Source organism: Carcharodon carcharias, chromosome 33 (assembly GCF_017639515.1).
Source record: "Carcharodon carcharias isolate sCarCar2 chromosome 33, sCarCar2.pri, whole genome shotgun sequence".
Classification (NCBI taxonomy): domain Eukaryota; kingdom Metazoa; phylum Chordata; class Chondrichthyes; order Lamniformes; family Lamnidae; genus Carcharodon; species Carcharodon carcharias.
In genome coordinates, this window is record NC_054499.1 from 17,325,252 (window position 1) to 17,343,861 (window position 18,610).

An 18,610-nucleotide genomic window follows, 5' to 3' on the forward strand; every position below is an offset into this window, starting at 1 on the left:
TTGTTCGGGCCTCTGTTCGAGGAAGAAGCTAAGGGCCCTCAGACCATCCTGGTGGGGGACGGAGGTGTAGAGGGATTGGACGTCCATGGTGAAGAGGAAGCGGTTGGGGCCAGGGAACTGGAAATTGTTGATGTGACGTAAGGTGTCAGAGGAATCACGGATGTAGGTGGGAAGGGACTGGACAAGGGGAGAGAGAAGTGAGTCAAGATAACGAGAAATGAGTTCTGTGGGGCAGGAGCAAGCTTTTCAGAGGATGGTTGGGAGTCAACCACGTCGCTGTGGGTCTGGGAGTCACGTGTAGGCCAGACCGGGTAAGGAGGGCAGATTTCCTTCCCTGAAGGGGGCATTCGTGAACCAGATGGGGTTTTTTACAATCGTCGATGATAGTTTCATGGTCACCATGACTGAAACTGGCTTTATGCTCCACATTTATTTGTTGTTGACTGAATTGAAATTCCACCAGAGGCTGTGGTTGGATTTGAACCCATTACCCCGGAGCATTAGCCTGGGTCTATGGATCACTCGTCCACCGACGTTACTACCATAACACCGTCTCGGCCGAGTGTTGAGGGGTGTTCCATGGTTACCATGTGGTGGAACCCTGCCCGGCAACAACCCGGGCAGTCACTGGAGCGGAAGAGGGGCAATTGACCAGCCCCATCCTCCAGCCCCGATTCCATTGGCTCCCCTCCCTTCCCTTCCCCCAATCCCCCCTTCACGGGTCATTCAGGAGTAAGGCCACTCGGCCCATCTTTGCTGTCTGTCTGCTTGACTCGACAGCCCATCCCAATCGATCCGCGAGATGCTTTGCCGCTAGGATCTAGCCCTTCCGGCCTCCTATCTTTCCGTGTCCCAGCTAAACATTCGCCCTGTTTCCCAAACCTCTCCCCCCCGGCCCACCACAAAGCTACGCCTCCCACCCGCGGGCGTTCCACTGCCCACCCCCTTTGTGCCTTCACCCATTCCACTCACTGACCACCCTCTCTGATCTTGCAGGAAGATATGGGGTTCCTCACCAGAGACCCACAACCCAATCCAGCTGCTGAAGATGTCGGGTAAGTTGGCAGCACAAGGGGAGAGTTGGCCTCGCATGACACGGACTGGCGTGACACGGGCTGGCGTGACGTGGGCTGGCGTGACATAGACTAGCGTGACGTGGACTGGCGTGACACGGGCTGGCGTGACACGGGCTGGCGTGACATGGACTGGCGTGACACGGGCTGGCGTGACACGGACTGGCGTGACACGGTCTGGCGTGACACGGACTGGCGTGACACGGGCTGGCATGACACGGACTGGCGTGACACGGACTGGCGTGACACGGGCTGGCGTGACACGGGCTGGCGTGACATGGGCTGGCGTGACGTGGGCTGGCGTGACATAGACTAGCGTGACGTGGACTGGCGTGACGTGGGCTGGCGTGACGTGAGCTGGCGTGACGTGGACTGGCGTGACGTGGACTGGCTTGACGTGGACTGATGTGACGCGGGCTGGCGTGACATGGACTGGCGTGATGCGGGCTGGCGTGACCAGACCTAGTTTGACAAGACTGAATAAAGGGAGCAGCAGTGTTCCAGGAGCCTGGTGAATAATCAATGTGAGATTCAAACCAGTAAGAATGTTACACAATCCCCCAAACTGCATAGTCATCAAGTCACAGAGTCTACAGCACAGAACGAGGCCCTTCGGCCCATTGAGCCTGCGCCGGTCAAACAAGTTCCTAATTATCCTAATCCCATTTTCCAGCGCAGGGCCCATAGCCTTGTATACCACAGCATCGCAAGTGCACACCCAAAATAGAGAATAACTTAGCCTTGAATATATTCAGTGACCCAGTTCAACTCCAACAGGCTTAGGCCTCACCTGGTCAACCTTCATTTTGAACAACTTTAAAACAATTGACAATTTTTGAATTCAAATTCCACCACACTGGGATTTGAACTCAGGTTCACCAGATTATTACCCTGGGTCTCGTGGATTACCAGTCCAGCGCCTACACCACTGCACCATCGCCTCCCCCGTTGCCGTGGGACTGGAGTCACATATGGGCCCAGGCTGGGTAAAGACGCCAGGTTCCAATTCCCGAAAGGACGAATGAGCCTTTCCTCGTGGTTCGGCAATCGGACAGCTTCATAGCCCCTTCCACCAATCCCAACTGGACTCAGCTGCTCGGCCCCATCCCAGGTGCTAGACCAAAGAAGCAATGGAGAGACGAGGAGAAACTTTTTCACGCAGCAAGTGGTTAGGATCTGGATTGCGCTGCCTGAGAGAGTGGGGGGGGTGGGGGGGGCGGGTGCGTGGGGTATGTGGGGAGCGAGGTGGGGAGGCAGGGTCAATCGAGACATTCAAGAGGGAGTCGGGTTGTTATCCGGAAAGGGAGAATGTGCAGGGAGATTGGCAGGGGGTGGTGGTGGGTGGGGTAGTGACCCATTCAGAGAGCCGGCAGAGACACAATGGGCCGATTAGCCTCCTCCTGCGTTGTGAACAATCGGTGATTCTACCAACGACGGCGTTGGCCTTAAGATCCGAATGGAAAGGAGAGCTGCTGGAGTCACCCAGCAGGGTCAGGTAGCACCCCTGGAGAGGAGGAGCAGATTAACCCTTCCAGGTTAACCTTCCATTGGGACTGGGGACATTGGAGATGCCGGACGTTTTGAGCAAGCGGAGGAGGGGACGGTGGAAAAAGAGCCTAAGGAATAGGAGCAGCAGTAGGCCATTCGGCCCCTCAAGCCTGCACCACCAGTCCATACAATCATGGCTGATCTGCCCCAGTCCTCAACTCCCTCTTTTGTGCCAGCTCCTCACAGCCCCTCAACAAAAGGAATCAGGCAGAAGACGGGAGGGATTAAATGACGAGAGAGTAAATGACGAGAGAGTTGTTCGGTGAGGACCCAAAGGAGGAGTAATACGGCAAAGCAAGGAAACACAAGGTGAGTCTGGAGGAGGTGTGATTGACAGATTTATGAGCAAGCAGGTAACTGGAACAAAAGACATATGGGACACTTGCCTTTATCAATCGAGGCATAGATTACAAAAGTCGGGAGGTCATGTTGGAGTTGTATAGAACCTTGGTGAGGCCACAGCTGGAGTACTGTGTGCAGTTCTGGTCGCCACATTATAGGAAGGATGTGATTGCACTGGAGGGGGCGCAGAGGAGATTCACCAGGATGTTATCTGGGATGAAACATTTAAGTTATGAAGAGAGGTTGGATAGACTTGGGTTGTTTTCAGTGGAGCAGAGAAGACTGAGGGGCGACCTGATCGAGGTGTACAAGATTATGAGGGGCATGGACAGGATGGATAGGGAGCAGCTGTTCCCCTTAGTTGAAGGGTCAGTCATGAGGGGGCATAAGTTCAAGGTGAGGGGCAGGAGGTTTAGGGGGGATGTGAGGAACAGCTTTTTTACCCAGAGGGTGGTGAGGGTCTGGAATGCGCTGCCTGGGAGGTTGGTGGGGGAGGGTTGCCTCACATCCTTTAAAAAGTACCTGGATTAGTACTTGGCACATCATAACATTCAAGGCTGTGGGCCAAGTGCTGGTAAATGGGATTAGGTAGGTAGGTCAGGTGTTTCTCACGGTGTCGGTGCAGACTCGATGGGCCGAAGGGCCTCTCTTGCTCTGTGTGACCCTGTGATTGTATGAAGAGAAAAGCAACAGGGAGGTCCAAGCCTGTGAAGAGAAGGAAGCCCGCGATGGCTGTGCGCTTTTCCCTTTTTTTCATTACATTTCCCCCTTTTACATCTCTAACTTTCCCCAGTTCTGATGAAAGGTCACACAGAGGTGAAGCGTTTAAACCCCCCACCCACCACCCCCGCCCCCACCCGGCCCCCCGTCTCTCTGTCTCTCTCCCTCCACAGAGATCCCCCAGCCAACTGAGTATATACAGCGTTCCCGGATTTTATTTCACACTTGCGGCATCCTCAGCGTTTTGCTTTCGCCTCCCGTCTACCAAGAGCGAGCCCCCTCCCCCCTCTCCTGCGGGCGGGTGCCGTGGGTGCGCCTGCGCCGCAGGGAACGCAGCGGTTTCAAGAGGGCGGCTTGCCACCCACCTCCCTCGAGGGGCAATTAGGGACGGGGGGGGTGGGGTGGGGGGAGGACGCACACGCTCGGCTCGGCCAGCGACACCCACAACCCCGTGAAAGGATCCAAATGAAACCCCAAATGGTTCCACTCAAAGCCCTCGAGGGAAGTGAGCTTCACTTCCTTCGCTGCACGAGACAGGTCCTTCATCCCCCCACCGAGGGCAACTAGGGACGGGCAATAAATGCTGTCCCTCCCAGCCCAAGATGGGAAAGGTGCAATCGTTTGGATGTCAGTGGGTGGCGCTCTTGCCTTCCGAGCCAAGGAGGTGGTGGGTTCGAGGGCTGCCCCACAGCCTTGGTCACCAAACCCACGTCAACGCTCCCACCGAGGGGATGCTGCACTGTCGCACGAGGTGTTAAGCTGAAGCAGGCATAGCGGACCCCCGCTGTTTCAAAGAAGACCCCCCCTCAGCTGGGGCGGGTGGATTTACCCCTTGACGGGTATCACAGAAGACAGATGAACGTGGCCATTGTAGCCCGTGGAGTTAAGAGGGGACAGGAGCAATGTGCATGTGGAATTGGCTGAGTGATGGTGGGGGGTGGGCGGGGGGGGGGGTGGGGGGGGGAGGGGGTGGTGGGGGGTGGGGGTAGAATTTTCTCCCTGTCGGGCACACCGGGTGCAGAGCCAATTGGTTGCGCGTCGCCATCTTGTGTGGACAGGCCAATGAAGGCTCACCCAGCGCTACCTGTGCGGGCGTTGGGGGGGGGGTGGGTGGGGGGGAGTGGTGGAGGGAGAGTCGGGACTTGCTTATCGGGTGCATGGTGCATGTGACAGAGACTTCCGTGCGAGGGAGATTAATTTAAGAATCAAGCATTGTAAAGAAAAGAGAGAAGAGAAGTTATTCAGACACGTCCCCCTCATGTGACCGTGTCACTTGGGCTGGGACAGGTTTATGTATTTTAATAAGAAAAAGTTTTATTTAATTTACAAACCTTTCGCGAAACCTTGTCCCGCCCGTGAATGAGGTTTCGTGGAAAATACGAAGGCCGCCTGGGATCTCCGCCTGCCCTTAAGGTTGGGCGGACGTCCCAGACAGTCAGTTCCATGAGGTGATTATTGACCTGAACAGGCCTCTGACGGTCGGGTGGGAGCACAGCCAACTCTGGTGCGCACCCACCGATCTGAAGGTGGGAATGATCCACGCCCGATTTCACCGCCCATCCTTTTACCTGTCAGGGTGCGTCCCTCTCGCCGACCAGAACGTTCAGACTAGTGGCTAATGGATGGTATTCAGACTGGAGGAGGTTTGTCGTGGGCCCAGGGGTCAGCGCTGGGACCCCTGCTCTTCCAGACATGTATCAAGCCTCGGGGCGCAGGGGACAATTTCAAAGTTTGCGGATGGTACGAAACTTGGGAGCGTTGTGAACTGTGAGGAGGACGGTGTAGAACTTCAGAAGGACATGGATAAGTTGGTGGAGTGGGCAGAGAGGTGGCAAATAGAGTTTAATGCGGAGAAGTGTGAGATGATGCATTTTGGCGGGAAGAACATAAAGAGACCGTGTAAAGTAAAGAGCGCAACTTTAAAGAGGGTGCAGGAGCAGAGGGACATGGGTGTATATGTGCACAAGTCATTGAAGGTGGCAGGACAGGATGAGAGCACGGTTAATAAAGAATACAGCAAACTAGGCTTTATTAATAGGGGCATGGAGTACAAGAGCAAGGGGGTTATGTTGAACTTGTATAAAACACTAGTCCATCCTCAACTAAAGGATTGTGCCCAGTCTTGGGCGCTGCTCTTTAGGGAGGATATGAAAACATTAGAGAGGGTGCAGAAAGGATTCAACAGAATGACTCCAGGGATGAGGAACTTCAGTTATAAAGACAGATTGGAGAAGTTGGGATTGTTCTCTTTGGAGAAGAGAAGGCCGAGAGGAGATTTGATCGAGGTGTTCAAAATCATGAGGGGGTCTGGACAGAGCGGACAGGGAGAAACTGCTCCCATTGGTGGAAGGATCGAGAACCAGAGGGCACAGGTTTAGGGTAATTGGCAAAAGAGGCAATGGGGACAGGAGGAGAAACTTTCTCAAACAGCTAGTGGTTAGGATCTGGAATGCGCCGCCTGAGAGTGTGGGGGAGGCAGAGTCAATCGAGGGATTCAGGAGAGAATTGGATTATTACCTGAAAGGGAAGAATGTGCAGGGTTACGGGGAGGAGCCAGGGGGAGAGGCACTAGGTGCGTTGCTCATTCGGAGAGCTGGCAGAGACACGATGGGCTGAATGGCCTCCTTCTGTGCTGTAACAATCCTGTGATTATATGTCCTTGCTGTTTGTGGGGAGCTTGCTGTGCGCAAATTGGCATCACCATTCCTAAGTTATGACAACGGCTACACTTCAAAAGTGCTTCCATTGACCATAAAGCACGTCGGGACATTTTATGACCGTGACCGGGGCTATAGGAATGCAAGTCTGTCTTACTACCTACCTAAGGGGCTAGTGGTGTCACCAACAAGTTCTCTTCACTGTAGGCTACAATGTTCTGACTAGGCCCCGGCCTGTGTGTGTGTGTTTGGATCCTCAGGGCTCTCCCGAAGTCTGGACTCGAACGTTGACAAGGAGGAGGCATTGGCTGAGAACCCCCAAGGCCCCGAGCCTACCTCGAAGGCCGCCTCCAAGGAGCGCTCACGTCAGATCAGCGAGGAGGCCGTGGCTTTCCGGAACGCCAGGGGGCAGGGGAACGCCAGGCCGAGGAGAGGGCCCAGGGAGGGCAGGCGCTGGGCCGCCGAGGCGGAGGACGCCGTGGGCAAGCTGCGGCTGAAGCCCTCCCAGCCCAGGCCCAACTGCTGGTCCGTGGTCTGGCCCCAGCCGGACTTCCAGCCACCAGGCAGCACCCGGCAGGAGCAGGAGGCCGCCGGACGGCTCGGATTTGAGGCCCAGCCCAGGTCGGCCGCCCCTCAGCAGAGCCACGCCGAGCAGAAGAAGGACTCCAGGGCCTCGAGGCCTAGCGAGCCTCAAGGTAGACCCCGAGGGGCCAGGGGCAATTATCTCCACAAGAGCACGGCTGAGGAGACACGAGCAGCTCGGCCAGAGGCAGGGGTCAACCGGCAGGGCAGCGGCCCTAGCCTCCAGGACAAAATTAACCGTGTACGTTAATAACTGAGAGAACCCATTGACGCTAGCTGATCTCCATGGCAACCCTCACATATGTAGCCTCGGGGACAACAGGCGTGGTGTCCCTTTAAGGCAACTCCGAGGCACTAATGATGAGCGGACGGGAGTCGGTTGGTGGGGGCGGGTGGGGGGGGGCTAGTGGTCTTCCAAAGGGCTGGCACAGGCACCCGTGGGCCGAATTGCTTCCTTCTGCTGGAACGTTCTACGCTCAAGGCCCAGCGGCGACTTGGCAAGGGGGGATTTTTTGTAAAATTAGCGGCTGCTGGTGAAAAGGTCAGCCTCTGGAAATAGGCTGTGGTTCTGAAGGTCAGCAGTGGCCGGACGTTCAGATATGGGGCGAAGGAGGGGGACGTTTCATTCTCAATCCGGCCTACCCAGGCCTCCGGCTGGCCTGAGGCCTCATCGTCCAGTTCTAGCCCTTATGGTACCCAGAATGCTGGTGGAGCAGGGAAAGGGGCTGGAGATTGGGGGAGTGGGGCAGGGGCTGGAGATTGGGGGAGTGGGGCAGGGGCTGATATTGGGGGAGGGGCTGGATATTGGGGGAGTGGGGGAGGGGCTGGATATTGGGGGAGTGGGGGAGGGGCTGGATATTGGTAGACTGGGGGAGGGGCTGGATATTGGAGGAGGGGCTGGAGATTGGGGGAGTGTGGAGGGATGGATATTGGGAAGAACGGGGCAGGGGCAGGGGCTGGATTTTGGGAAAGTGCAGAAGGGGCTGGAAGGGAGAGTGGGGGAGGGACTGGATATTGGGGGAGTGGGCAGGAGCTGGATGTTGGGGGAGTGGGCAGGAGCTGGATGTTGGGGGAGTGGGCAGGAGCTGGAGATTGGGGGAGTGGGCAGGAGCTGGATGTTGGGGGAGTGGGCAGGAGCTGGATGTTGGGGGAGTGGGCAGGAGCTGGATATTGGGGGAGTGGGCAGGAGCTGGAGATTGGGGGAGTGGGCAGGAGCTGGAGATTGGGGGAGTGGGCAGGAGCTGGAGATTGGGGGAGTGGGCAGGAGCTGGAGATTGGGGGAGTGGGCAGGAGCTGGAGATTGGGGGAGTGGGCAGGAGCTGGAGATTGGGGGAGTGGGCAGGAGCTGGAGATTGGGGGAGTGGGCAGGAGCTGGAGATTGGGGGAGTGGGCAGGAGCTGGAGATTGGGGGAGTGGGCAGGAGCTGGAGATTGGGGGAGTGGGCAGGAGCTGGAGATTGGGGGAGTGGGCAGGAGCTGGAGATTGGGGGAGTGGGCAGGAGCTGGAGATTGGGGGAGGGTATGGATGGTAGGGGTACGGGGTAGGGGCTGGATGTTGGGGGGGCGGGGGAGGGGCTGGATGTTGGGGGTGTGGGGGGGGGGCTGGATGTTGGGGGGGCGGGGGAGGGGCTGGATGTTGGGGGTGTGGGGGAGGGGCTGGATGTTGGGGGGGCGGAGGAGGGGCTGGATGTTGGGGGGCGGGGGAGGGGCTGGATGTTGGGGGGCGGGGGAGGGGCTGGATGTTGGGGGGCGGGGAGGGGCTGGATGTTGGGGAGATTGGGGGAGGGGCTGGATATTGGGGCGGGGGAGGGGCTGGATGTTGGGGGGGCAGGGGGGCTGGATGTTGGGGGGGCGGGGGAGGGGCTGGATGTTGGGGGGCGGGGGAGGGGCTGGATGTTGGGGGGGCGGGGGAGGGGCTGGATGTTGGGGGGCGGGGGAGGGGCTGGATGTTGGGGGGGCGGGGGAGGGGCTGGATGTTGGGGGGGCGGGGGAGGGGCTGGATGTTGGGGGGGCGGGGGAGGGGCTGGATGTTGGGGGGGCGGGGGAGGGGCTGGATGTTGGGGGGCGGTGGAGGGGCTGGATGTTGGGGGGGCGGGGGAGGGGATGGATGTTGGGGGGCGGTGGAGGGGCTGGATGTTGGGGGGGCGGGGGAGGGGATGGATGTTGGGGCGGGGGAGGGGCTGGATGTTGGGGGGGGCAGGGGAGGGGCTGGATGTTGGGGGGGGCAGGGGAGGGGCTGGATGTTGGGGCGGGGGAGGGGCTGGATGTTGGGGCGGGGGAGGGGCTGGATGTTGGGGGGGGCAGGGGAGGGGCTGGATGTTGGGGCGGGGGAGGGGCTGGATGTTGGGGGGGGGGCAGGGGAGGGGCTGGATGTTGGGGGGGGCAGGGGAGGGGCTGGATGTTGGGGCGGGGGAGGGGATGGATGTTGGGGGGGGCAGGGGAGGGGCTGGATGTTGGGGGGGGGCAGGGGAGGGGCTGGATGTTGGGGGGGGCAGGGGAGGGGCTGGATGTTGGGGGGCGGGGGAGGGTCTGGATGTTGGGGGGGGGCAGGGGAGGGGCTGGATGTTGGGGGGGGCAGGGGAGGGGCTGGATGTTGGGGGGGGCAGGGGAGGGGCTGGATGTTGGGGGGGGCAGGGGAGGGGCTGGATGTTGGGGGGGGCAGGGGAGGGGATGGATGTTGGGGGGGCGGGGGAGGGGCTGGATGTTGGGGCGGGGGAGGGGCTGGATGTTGGGGGGCGGGGGAGGGTCTGGATGTTGGGGGGGGGCAGGGGAGGGGCTGGATGTTGGGGGGGGCAGGGGAGGGGCTGGATGTTGGGGGGGGCGGGGGAGGGGCTGGATGTTGGGGGGGGCAGGGGAGGGGATGGATGTTGAGGCGGGGGAGGGGATGGATGTTGGGGGGGCGGGGGAGGGGCTGGATGTTGGGGCGGGGGAGGGGCTGGATGTTGGGGAGATTGGGGGAGGGGCTGGATGTTGGGGAGATTGGGGGAGGGGCTGAATGGTGGGAATGAGGGAGGGGCTGTTTGAAGAGATTGGGGAAGGGCAAAATGGTGGGAGAGCAAGGGAGGGGCTGAATGGGGAGAGTGGGGGAGGGTCTATATAGTGGGAGAGTGATGGGGAGAGTGGATGGGGCATGGACTGGGGAGAGCTCTGGATGGGCTGAATGGTGGGAGATATCCCCCCCAGCAGTCAACACAAAACAAGTTCCATTCCCTCAGTACCCCACCTCCTCTCAGTTCTCCCCCTTCCCTCAGTTCTCCCCCTTCCCTCAGTTCTCTCCTTCCCTCAGTTCTCTCCTTCCCTCAGTTCTCTCCTTCCCTCAGTTCTCCCCCTTCCCCTCAGTTCTCCCCCTTCCCCTCAGTTCTCCCCCTTCCCTCAGTTCTGCCCCTTCCCCTCAGTTCTCCCCCTTCCCCTCAGTTCTCCCCCTTCCCCTCAGTTCTCCCCCTTCCCTCTGTAGTCCCCCTTCCCTCTGTAGTCCCCCTTCCCTCAGTACTCCCCTTCCCTCAGTTCTCCCCTTCCCTCAGTTCTCTTCTTCCCTCAGTTCTCTCCTTCCCTCAGTTCTCTCCTTCCCCTCAGTTCTCCCCCTTCCCCTCAGTTCTCCCCCTTCCCCTCAGTTCTCCCCTTCCCTCAGTTCTCCCCCTTCCCCTCAGTTCTCCCCCTTCCCCTCAGTTCTCCCCCTTCCCTTCAGTTCTCCCCCTTCCCTCAGTTCTCCCCCTTCCCTCAGTACTCCCCTTCCCTCAGTTCTCCCCTTCCCTCAGTTCTCCCCTTCCCTCAGTACTCCCCTTCCCTCAGTACTCCCCTTCCCTCAGTACTGCTGTGCTGTTGTTTGCTAATGGTGAGGGTTTTATGTGGTAAATAGTGTGGTCAATATTCCCAGCCCTGATAAACACACACAAACTGACTCTGTGAAACTCACACTCATACTCAGATACATACACTCCCACATGCTTGCACTCCCACTCGTACTGTCACACACACACTCATACTCTCACACACACACACAGTCACACGCACTCATACTCTTACACACACACACACACACATACTCACACACACACAGTCACTCATACTCTCACACATACTCATACACATACAGTCACACATACACACACACACACACACACACACACTCATACTCACAAACACAGTCACACATACTGTCTCACACAGACTCTCATGTGCTCACTCTCAAACACACACATGCACGCTCAGTCTCACACTCGCACCCACTCACACTCACTCTCACTCTCACTCACATTCACACACACACACATTCTCAATCTCACGCTCAGTCACAAACTCTAACACACTCATACTCTCTCACACAACTCACACTCTCAGACTCACACTCTCACTCTCACTCACTCGCGCTCTGACACTCAATCACACACTTTCATTCACTCTCGCTCATACACACTCACATGCGATCTCTCACAAACAATCTCACACATTCTCCCTCTAACACACACACTCTCTCTGTCACATACTCTCCCTCACACGCACTCTCTCTCTCACACACACGCACGCACACACTCTCTCCCACACACTCTCTCTCACACACTCTCTCACACAAACTCTCTCTCACACACTGTCTCAACACATTCTCTCTCTCTCCCTAACACACACTCTCTGTCACACACTCTTTCCCTCACATGCACTCTCTATCTCCCTCACACACTCTCTCCTGCACACTCTCTCCTGCACACTCTCTCCTGCACACTCTCTCTCACACACTCTCTCTCACATACACACACTCTCTCTCTCACACACTCTCTTTCTCACACAATCTCTCTCTGCCACCCACTCTTTCCCTCACACAGACTCCCTCCCCCTCACACACTCTCTCTCCACATATATTCTGTCACATACACACTGTCTCTCACATACACACACTCTCCCTCACACACTCTCTCTCACACTCTCTCTCACACACACATGCCACCTAAACACACTCTGTCACTCACACACACACACACACACACACACACACACAGTCTTACCCTCACACACACACACACACACACACACACAGTCTTACCCTCACACACACACACACACACACACACACTAATAGTAAATAACTCTGGAAATGTTAATGCTGCTTGTTAGGTACAAGAGGCGGTACATGGTGTTACCACAGAGGAATGTCGAGGAGCCTTACAAATCACCAACTTTGACGTACAGAAGGCGATCCAACATTTAAAGGTAGGAGCTGGAGAGGTGCCTTGGGTAGTTGAGGGAATATCAGGCTGGTGAGGGGGGCATTGGCGTGGGCATGGGGGTAGTAAGATAGGTAAGAGAGTGACCAGACAGGTGAGAGACTGTCAGGCATTCGAGGGAGTACAGGCCGGATTTGGGCGTACTTAGGAGAGTGACGGGATAGTGGGGAGCGGGAGAGGTGGTGGTGCAGGTGGGGGTTTAATAGGTGGGCGATGGGGGCACAGTGCAGGCAGGGAGGGTATGAGATGAGTTTAGAGGCAGCACGGGAGGCAAGGGGGTATTGGAGGGAGCGCTAGAAATCGCAGGGCAGAAATTACCATGAGTCAAGCATACAGAGGGAGCTGCTGTCTGGTACAAGGCTGGGTAGAGAGGAGGTGAAGTTTTGACTGTGTTAAAACGACCAATAAGACCAACTCTGAGGATGAACACATTTGGTCCCCCTGTCTAAGGAAAGATATCCAGGCATTGGAGGCAGGTTGATCCTGGGTATGGAGGGATTTTCTTATGAGGAGAGGTTGAGTAGGTTGGGCCTGTACTCATTGGAGTTTGGAAGAATGAGAGGCTAACTTATTGAAACATGTAAGATTCTTAGGGGGCTTGACAGGGTAGAGGCTGAGAGGTTGTTTCCCCTTGTGGGAGAGTCTAGGGCCAAAGGGCATAACCTCACAGTGAGGAGTCTCCCATTTAAAACAGAGATGAGGAGAAATTTCTTTCTCTCAGAGGGTAGTGAATCTGTGGAATTCTTTACCGCAGAGGGCTGCAGAGGCTGGGTCATTAAGTATATTCAAGGCTGAGGTAGGCAGATTTATAATCAGTCAGGGAATCGAGGGTTATGGGGGGGGAAAAGGCAGGAAAGTGGAGTTGAGGATTATCAGATCAGCCATGATCTCATTGAATGGCGGAGCAGACTCGATGGGCTGAATGGCCTACTCCTGCTCCTACGTCTGATAGGGGAGAGATTCATGGGGGAAAGAACCTTGAGGTACAGGACGCGAGTAACTTGGAGAGTGACTTGTGGTGAGGGCACTAGCCTGGGCTGAATGTCTCCCATTGGGGCCTCTGCTAGCCAAAGGCCTCCCCCACTGGGGTCTTGCCTCACCCGCCATTTGGCTCTGCTGGAGCAGTCCACATGGAGCAGCCACACTCCAGGACCATCGCGCCTGGAGGGGGATGTGCGCGAGATGGACCGAGGTCCTTACTATTGCCTCACAACTCCGAAGCCCCCTCTCCAGACACCGCTGACGCTACGCTCCTTTCACTTCACTGCCATTAGGTCCAACTACTTTACGACATGAGTCAGAAATCCCAAGAGGAATGCCAACATATCCTGCAGGATTTCAAATGGAGCCTGGAGAACGCCAGCCAGTACGTGCTGAGGAAGAAGGTGGGTACAGTGGTGGGATAACTCAGCCCCCCCCACCCCCCACCCCAATGTGGGATTGTGAGCCACACGCTATGTCCCACAGTTAGTTCTTGGGCTGCCCGGCGTTACCTCATCTACAGGGGGCCGCCGGAGGTGACCCTGGGTATTTGGGTAGGGGCTGTTTGCCAGGATCACCCGCTTCCAATCGCCACCCGGTAATCCCTGAGGCCAAGGGCGGGGTTGGGAGGTCAAGGGTCACGGGCAGCAGGGTGGAAGGCTGGGATTGGCAGACATGCCCTCATCAACAGGGATCACTGGAAGTGCCAGGGTGCAGATGGATGCCCCTTCCTGACACCATCGGGAGGACAGGACTCACCGGGGTGAGGGGGAGCTCTAATATACAGCTGAATATAACCCCGTGCGGTACCTGTCCTGGGAGTGTTTGATGGGGACAGTGTAGAGGGAGTTTTACTCTGTATCTAACCCCGTGCTGTACCTGCCCTGGGAGTGTTTGATGGGGACAGTTTAGAGGGAGCTTTACTCTGTATCTAACCCCGTGCTGTACCTGTCCTGGGAGTGTTTGATGGGGATAGTGTAGAGGGCGCTTTACTTTGTATCTAACCCCGTGCTGGATCTGGGACTAATGCAGTCATACAAACCAAACCTGTTTCTGTGAATAAAAGCCATTGTTTTCTCCTTTCAGTTGAAACCCTGACCATCCCGTAAGGAATCTAAGGAACTTGGCAGGAACCTGGATTCAGTGGGTGCAACGGAGACCAGAATTTTAAGGACATTTTATGGGGTGGATGGTTATCCAAGTTTGAGCAGCGATTGTACGGGCGAGCTGAGAGACGCAGTTTTCTTGTAGCAACCTACGTGCTGATTGGTTGGATCCTATGCAAAGACCTTCAGTGTTCGGTAGCGGACTCACGCCAGCTGCATAGGGGGTAAATGACCCCCCTCATCTCCTTTTACCCAACTCCACCAAACTGTTGGAAGTAAGCTTCAGTGGTTTTGGACTCAGTTCCTGTGATGTGATCGGTCTGGACTTATGCGGGGGTAAGATGAGACAGGATTGCTACTTGTTCGTATGACCCAGTCACGTGATCTAGGAAGTCACCTGATTCGAAGGGCAAGGCCGTGAACAGAACAGCTTCACTTCTCCATGGATTGGAGCATCTGGATGCACTGGGATGGGGAATATGAATTGGGAACGCCCCATGTCTGGGCCATGTGTCGAGAACCCTCATACCCAACTCTCAATAAAACATTCCTCCAGCCAAATCTCTAACTTTGAATCGAATTTACTGCACCGAAACAGACCATTCGGCCCATCTGCTCCATGCTCATGTTTATGCTCAATACCAGACCCATCCCACCCCACTTTTCATCTCACCCCATCACCATATCCTTCTATTTCTTTCTCCCTCATGTGTTTATCCAGCTTCCCCTTAACTGTATCCACCAGGGTCAAAACCTTGGAACTCCCTCCCTAACAGCACGGTGGGTGTACCTACACCACATGGACTGCAGCTGCTCAAGAAGGCAGCTCACCATCACCACCTTCCCAAGGGGCAATTAGGGATGGGCAATAAATGCTGGCCTAGCCCACATCCATAAATTAATTTAAAAAAACTATTGACCTTGTCCACTAGCAAGTTCCACATTCTCCCCACTCTCTGGATAAAGAAGTTTCTCCTGAATTCCCAACTGAATTTTTCATTGACTGCCTCAGGGAATCTTATACTCGACCAATACCTGGAATGGGTGGGTTGTCTTATGAGGAAAGGCTGGACAGACTAGACTTGTTTCCACTGGGATTTAGAAGAGTGAGAGGTAACTTGATTGAAACACATAAGATCCTGAAGGGTCTTGACAGGGTGGATGTGGAGAAGATGTTTGTGGGAGAATCTAGAACTAGGGGGGTCGCTGCTTAAAAGTAAGGGGTCACCCATTTAGGACAGAGATGAGGAGAAATGTTTTCTCTCCGAGGGTAGTCAATCTTCGGAACTCTCTTCCTCAAAAGGTGGTGGAAGCAGAGTCTTCGAATATTTTTAAGGCAGAGCTAGATAGATTCTTGATTAACGAGGGGAGGGTGAAAGGTTCTCAAGGGTCGGCAGGAATGTGGGGCTGATGTTACAATCAGATCGGCCTTGTTCTTATTGAATGGTGGAGCAGGCTTGAGGGGCCGAGTGGCCTAACTCCTCTAATTCATATTTTGGTACCAGGGTGAGTGGCCTAGTCCTGCTCTTAGTTCGTGTGTTCGAATTTATGGCCCCTAGGTTTAACCTCTTTCCACAAATGGAAAAAGGAACCTCTCTGCAACTACCCTATCCAACCCCCTTTCATAATCTTAAAGACCCCTCCATCAGGTCACCCCTCAGTCTTCTCTTCTCTAGAGAAAAGAGTCCCAGCCTGTTCAGCCTTACCTGGTGGAACTTCTCAGTTCTGGCCTCCTCCTTGTCAACCTATGTTGGAGCTTCTCCAAGTGTCTCCAGAGCCTCTTCGATTTGCTGATTGGGCCCCCAGGGTTTTCGCAAGTTCATTCCTGACATTCTCACACTCTGTGTAAACCAGTTCAATTCAAACTGAGCGTCTGAAGCTTGAAGCATCGCCCGCCCCCCACCCCCCACGTCTGTGAAAAACTTGCACTCCTATAACACCTTTCATGTCTACGAGCGCGTCCCAGAGCGCTCCGCAGCCAATGAAGTAGTTGAAGCGTTGTCACCGGTGGAAGGTAGGAAACACAGCTGTCAATTTGCGCACAGCAAGCTCCCACAATTTTTTTTTTTTACCTTACGTGGGATGTGGGCGTCGCTGGCAAGGCCAGCCTTTGTTGCCCGTCCCTAATTGCCCTCGATCTGAGTGGGCTCGCTCGGCCATTTCAGAGGGGCAGTTAAGACTCAGCCGCATTGCAGTCACACAGGGGAGGTGGTGGCGTAGTGCTATTGTTACTGGGTTACTAATCCAGAGGGCCAGGGGGTTGCCATGGGGACCCAGGTTTGAATCCCATCATGTTTGGTGGTGAAATTGGAGTTAAAAGTCTGATGAAACCATTGCCAATTGTGGTTCAAAACCCACCTGGTTCACTAACGCCCCTTTCGGGAAGGAAGCCCGGCCTACACGTGACCCCAGACCCACAGCAGGGGTGGTTTCTTAAATGCCCCTCTGAGCAAGGGCAATTAGGGATGGGCAATAAATGCTGGCCCAGCCAGTGGGGCCCACACAAATGAATAAAAATAAGGTAGGCCAGACCAGGTTAAGGATGGCAGATTGCCAGTCCAGTGGCATTACTCTGCCACCATCTCCCCACATAATCTGTGGTTTTTAAGAATTGGATTAAGTATTGGCTCAGAGCACGAGGGGAGAGCTCCTCTGCTGTCCGTCCAATAGTGCCTGTGGGTCTTTTCCAAGCAAGAGGCCTCAGTTTAGAAAGACAGCATCTCTGGCAGCTCAGAATTCCCTCAGTATTGCACTGGGAGAGGCAGCCTGCATTAGGATTACCCAATCAAGGTTTAGCATTGGGTCTTTAACTCACGACCAATGCTAGATGATCACTGTAAACCACAGCCACAACTAGAAAGGGACCTGTTACCCTGTTAACACCATTTCAGATCCTGGGTTCTTACACAATCTCAACTCAAGCCTTCCCTTTCTCAGTATCCTGCCCGTCCTCATAATAGGGGGTGGGCATTATTGGCATCCTTCCTAATTGCCCCTTGAGAAGGTGGTGGTGAGCCGCCTTCTTGAGCCGCTGCAGTCCATGTGGTGTAGGTACACGTACCGTGCTGTTAGGGAGGGGGTTCCAGGATTTTGACCCAGCGACAGTGAAGGAACGGCCGATATATTTCCAAGTCAGGATGGTGAGTGGCTTGGAGGGGAACTTCCAGGTGGTGGTGTTCCCCATGTGTCTGCTGCCCTTGTCCTTCTAGATGATAGTGGTCATGGGTTTGGAAGGTGCTGTCTAGGGAGCCTTGGTGAGTTGCTGCAGTGCATCTTGTAGATGGTACACACGCTGCTGCTACTGTGCGTCGGTGGTGGAGGGAGTGAATGTTTGTAGATGGGGTGCCAATCAAGCGGGGCTGCTTTGTCCTGGACGGTGTCGAGCTTCTCGAGCGTTGTGGGAGCTGCACTCGTCCAGGCAAGCGGTGGTGCTCCCATACGCCCACCGCCCTTGTCATTCCAGCTGGTAGAGGCTGGGGGTTTGGGTCACCCTCCTGAGATTTGCGTTCCATCCCTCTGACAGTATAACCTCCTTCTCCGACCTGCCACCATTGGGTTTATCCAGCCATTGTTTTATTTTGCTCTTCTTCAGTGTCCCCTGATCGCGGGCAGGTCCCACCCCCAGCGCCACACCACTTCCGCCACGAGGAGGCGGGCGCCAAATGTGCCCCCGCTGGAACAAGGGTCGAACCCCGTGCCGCTGGCGCCAAGCTGATCGATCGGAGGGGGGGGGGGGTCCGGGTTGCCGTGGCAACATGGGCTTTTACGTGCATGTTGCACCCTGGGCCGTGACAGCAGAGTCTCCGATTTCCTACCCCTGGCGAGTGCCAGAAGGATTTGCAAGTTGCCATTCAACCTGTTGGGGCCTCTTTAAGAACGCGCCCCCTCCCCAGGCCAACAAGCCCTGGAGCGAGACTCGAACCCTAGCTCAGAGACAGGGAGACAGCCCAGTGCCTCAAAAGCCCTCCCCCACTCCTCCATCCTGTCCGTTATATCTTTACTTTTATAATAAACAGAACTCAGTAATCGTTTGGCTGGAATTTCTGTGCTCGGCGCCTCGCCGTCCGCCATGTTTGTCGGCCATCTTCTTGCGCCACCTCTTCGCTTGGTGGGTCCAAAGCTTGCGCCAGGATTTGGTGCTGGTTTTTCACCAGGCTCGGAGGGGTTGCCGGCAATAAAAGGGGTGGCGTAGGCCACAGTCAAAAGGGGGCCAGAGGGAATAAGAGGAGACCATTCAGCCCCTCGAGCCTGCTCCGTCACTTAACGAGATCATGGTTGACCTGTATCTCTAGTTCCATTGACCCGCCTTGGTTCCCTAACCCATGATACCCTTATCGGTGGGGGCCAGTTAGTTCAGATAGCTAGCGTGTGATGCCAAAACCACGT

General features: G+C 55.9%; 1 protein-coding gene across 5 annotated transcripts in view; it reads left to right on the forward strand.

Moving 5' to 3' along the window:
- The window catches only part of tnk1 (tyrosine kinase, non-receptor, 1), a 78,874-nt gene extending 64,089 nt beyond the window's left edge, over positions 1-14,785 (forward strand). For 4 of the 5 annotated variants that reach the window (XM_041178886.1, XM_041178887.1, XM_041178885.1 and 1 more), the window contains 5 exons: positions 997-1,055; positions 6,601-7,163; positions 12,028-12,123; positions 13,412-13,522; positions 14,205-14,785. In XM_041178886.1, the coding sequence (XP_041034820.1) occupies positions 997-1,055; positions 6,601-7,163; positions 12,028-12,123; positions 13,412-13,522; positions 14,205-14,216 (841 nt within the window). In that variant the 3' untranslated portion in view covers positions 14,217-14,785. The remainder of the gene's footprint in view (positions 1-996; positions 1,056-6,600; positions 7,164-12,027; positions 12,124-13,411; positions 13,523-14,204) is intronic. The other variant, XM_041178888.1, reaches the window with a different exon arrangement.
- Positions 14,786-18,610: the final 3,825 nt, after the last annotated feature.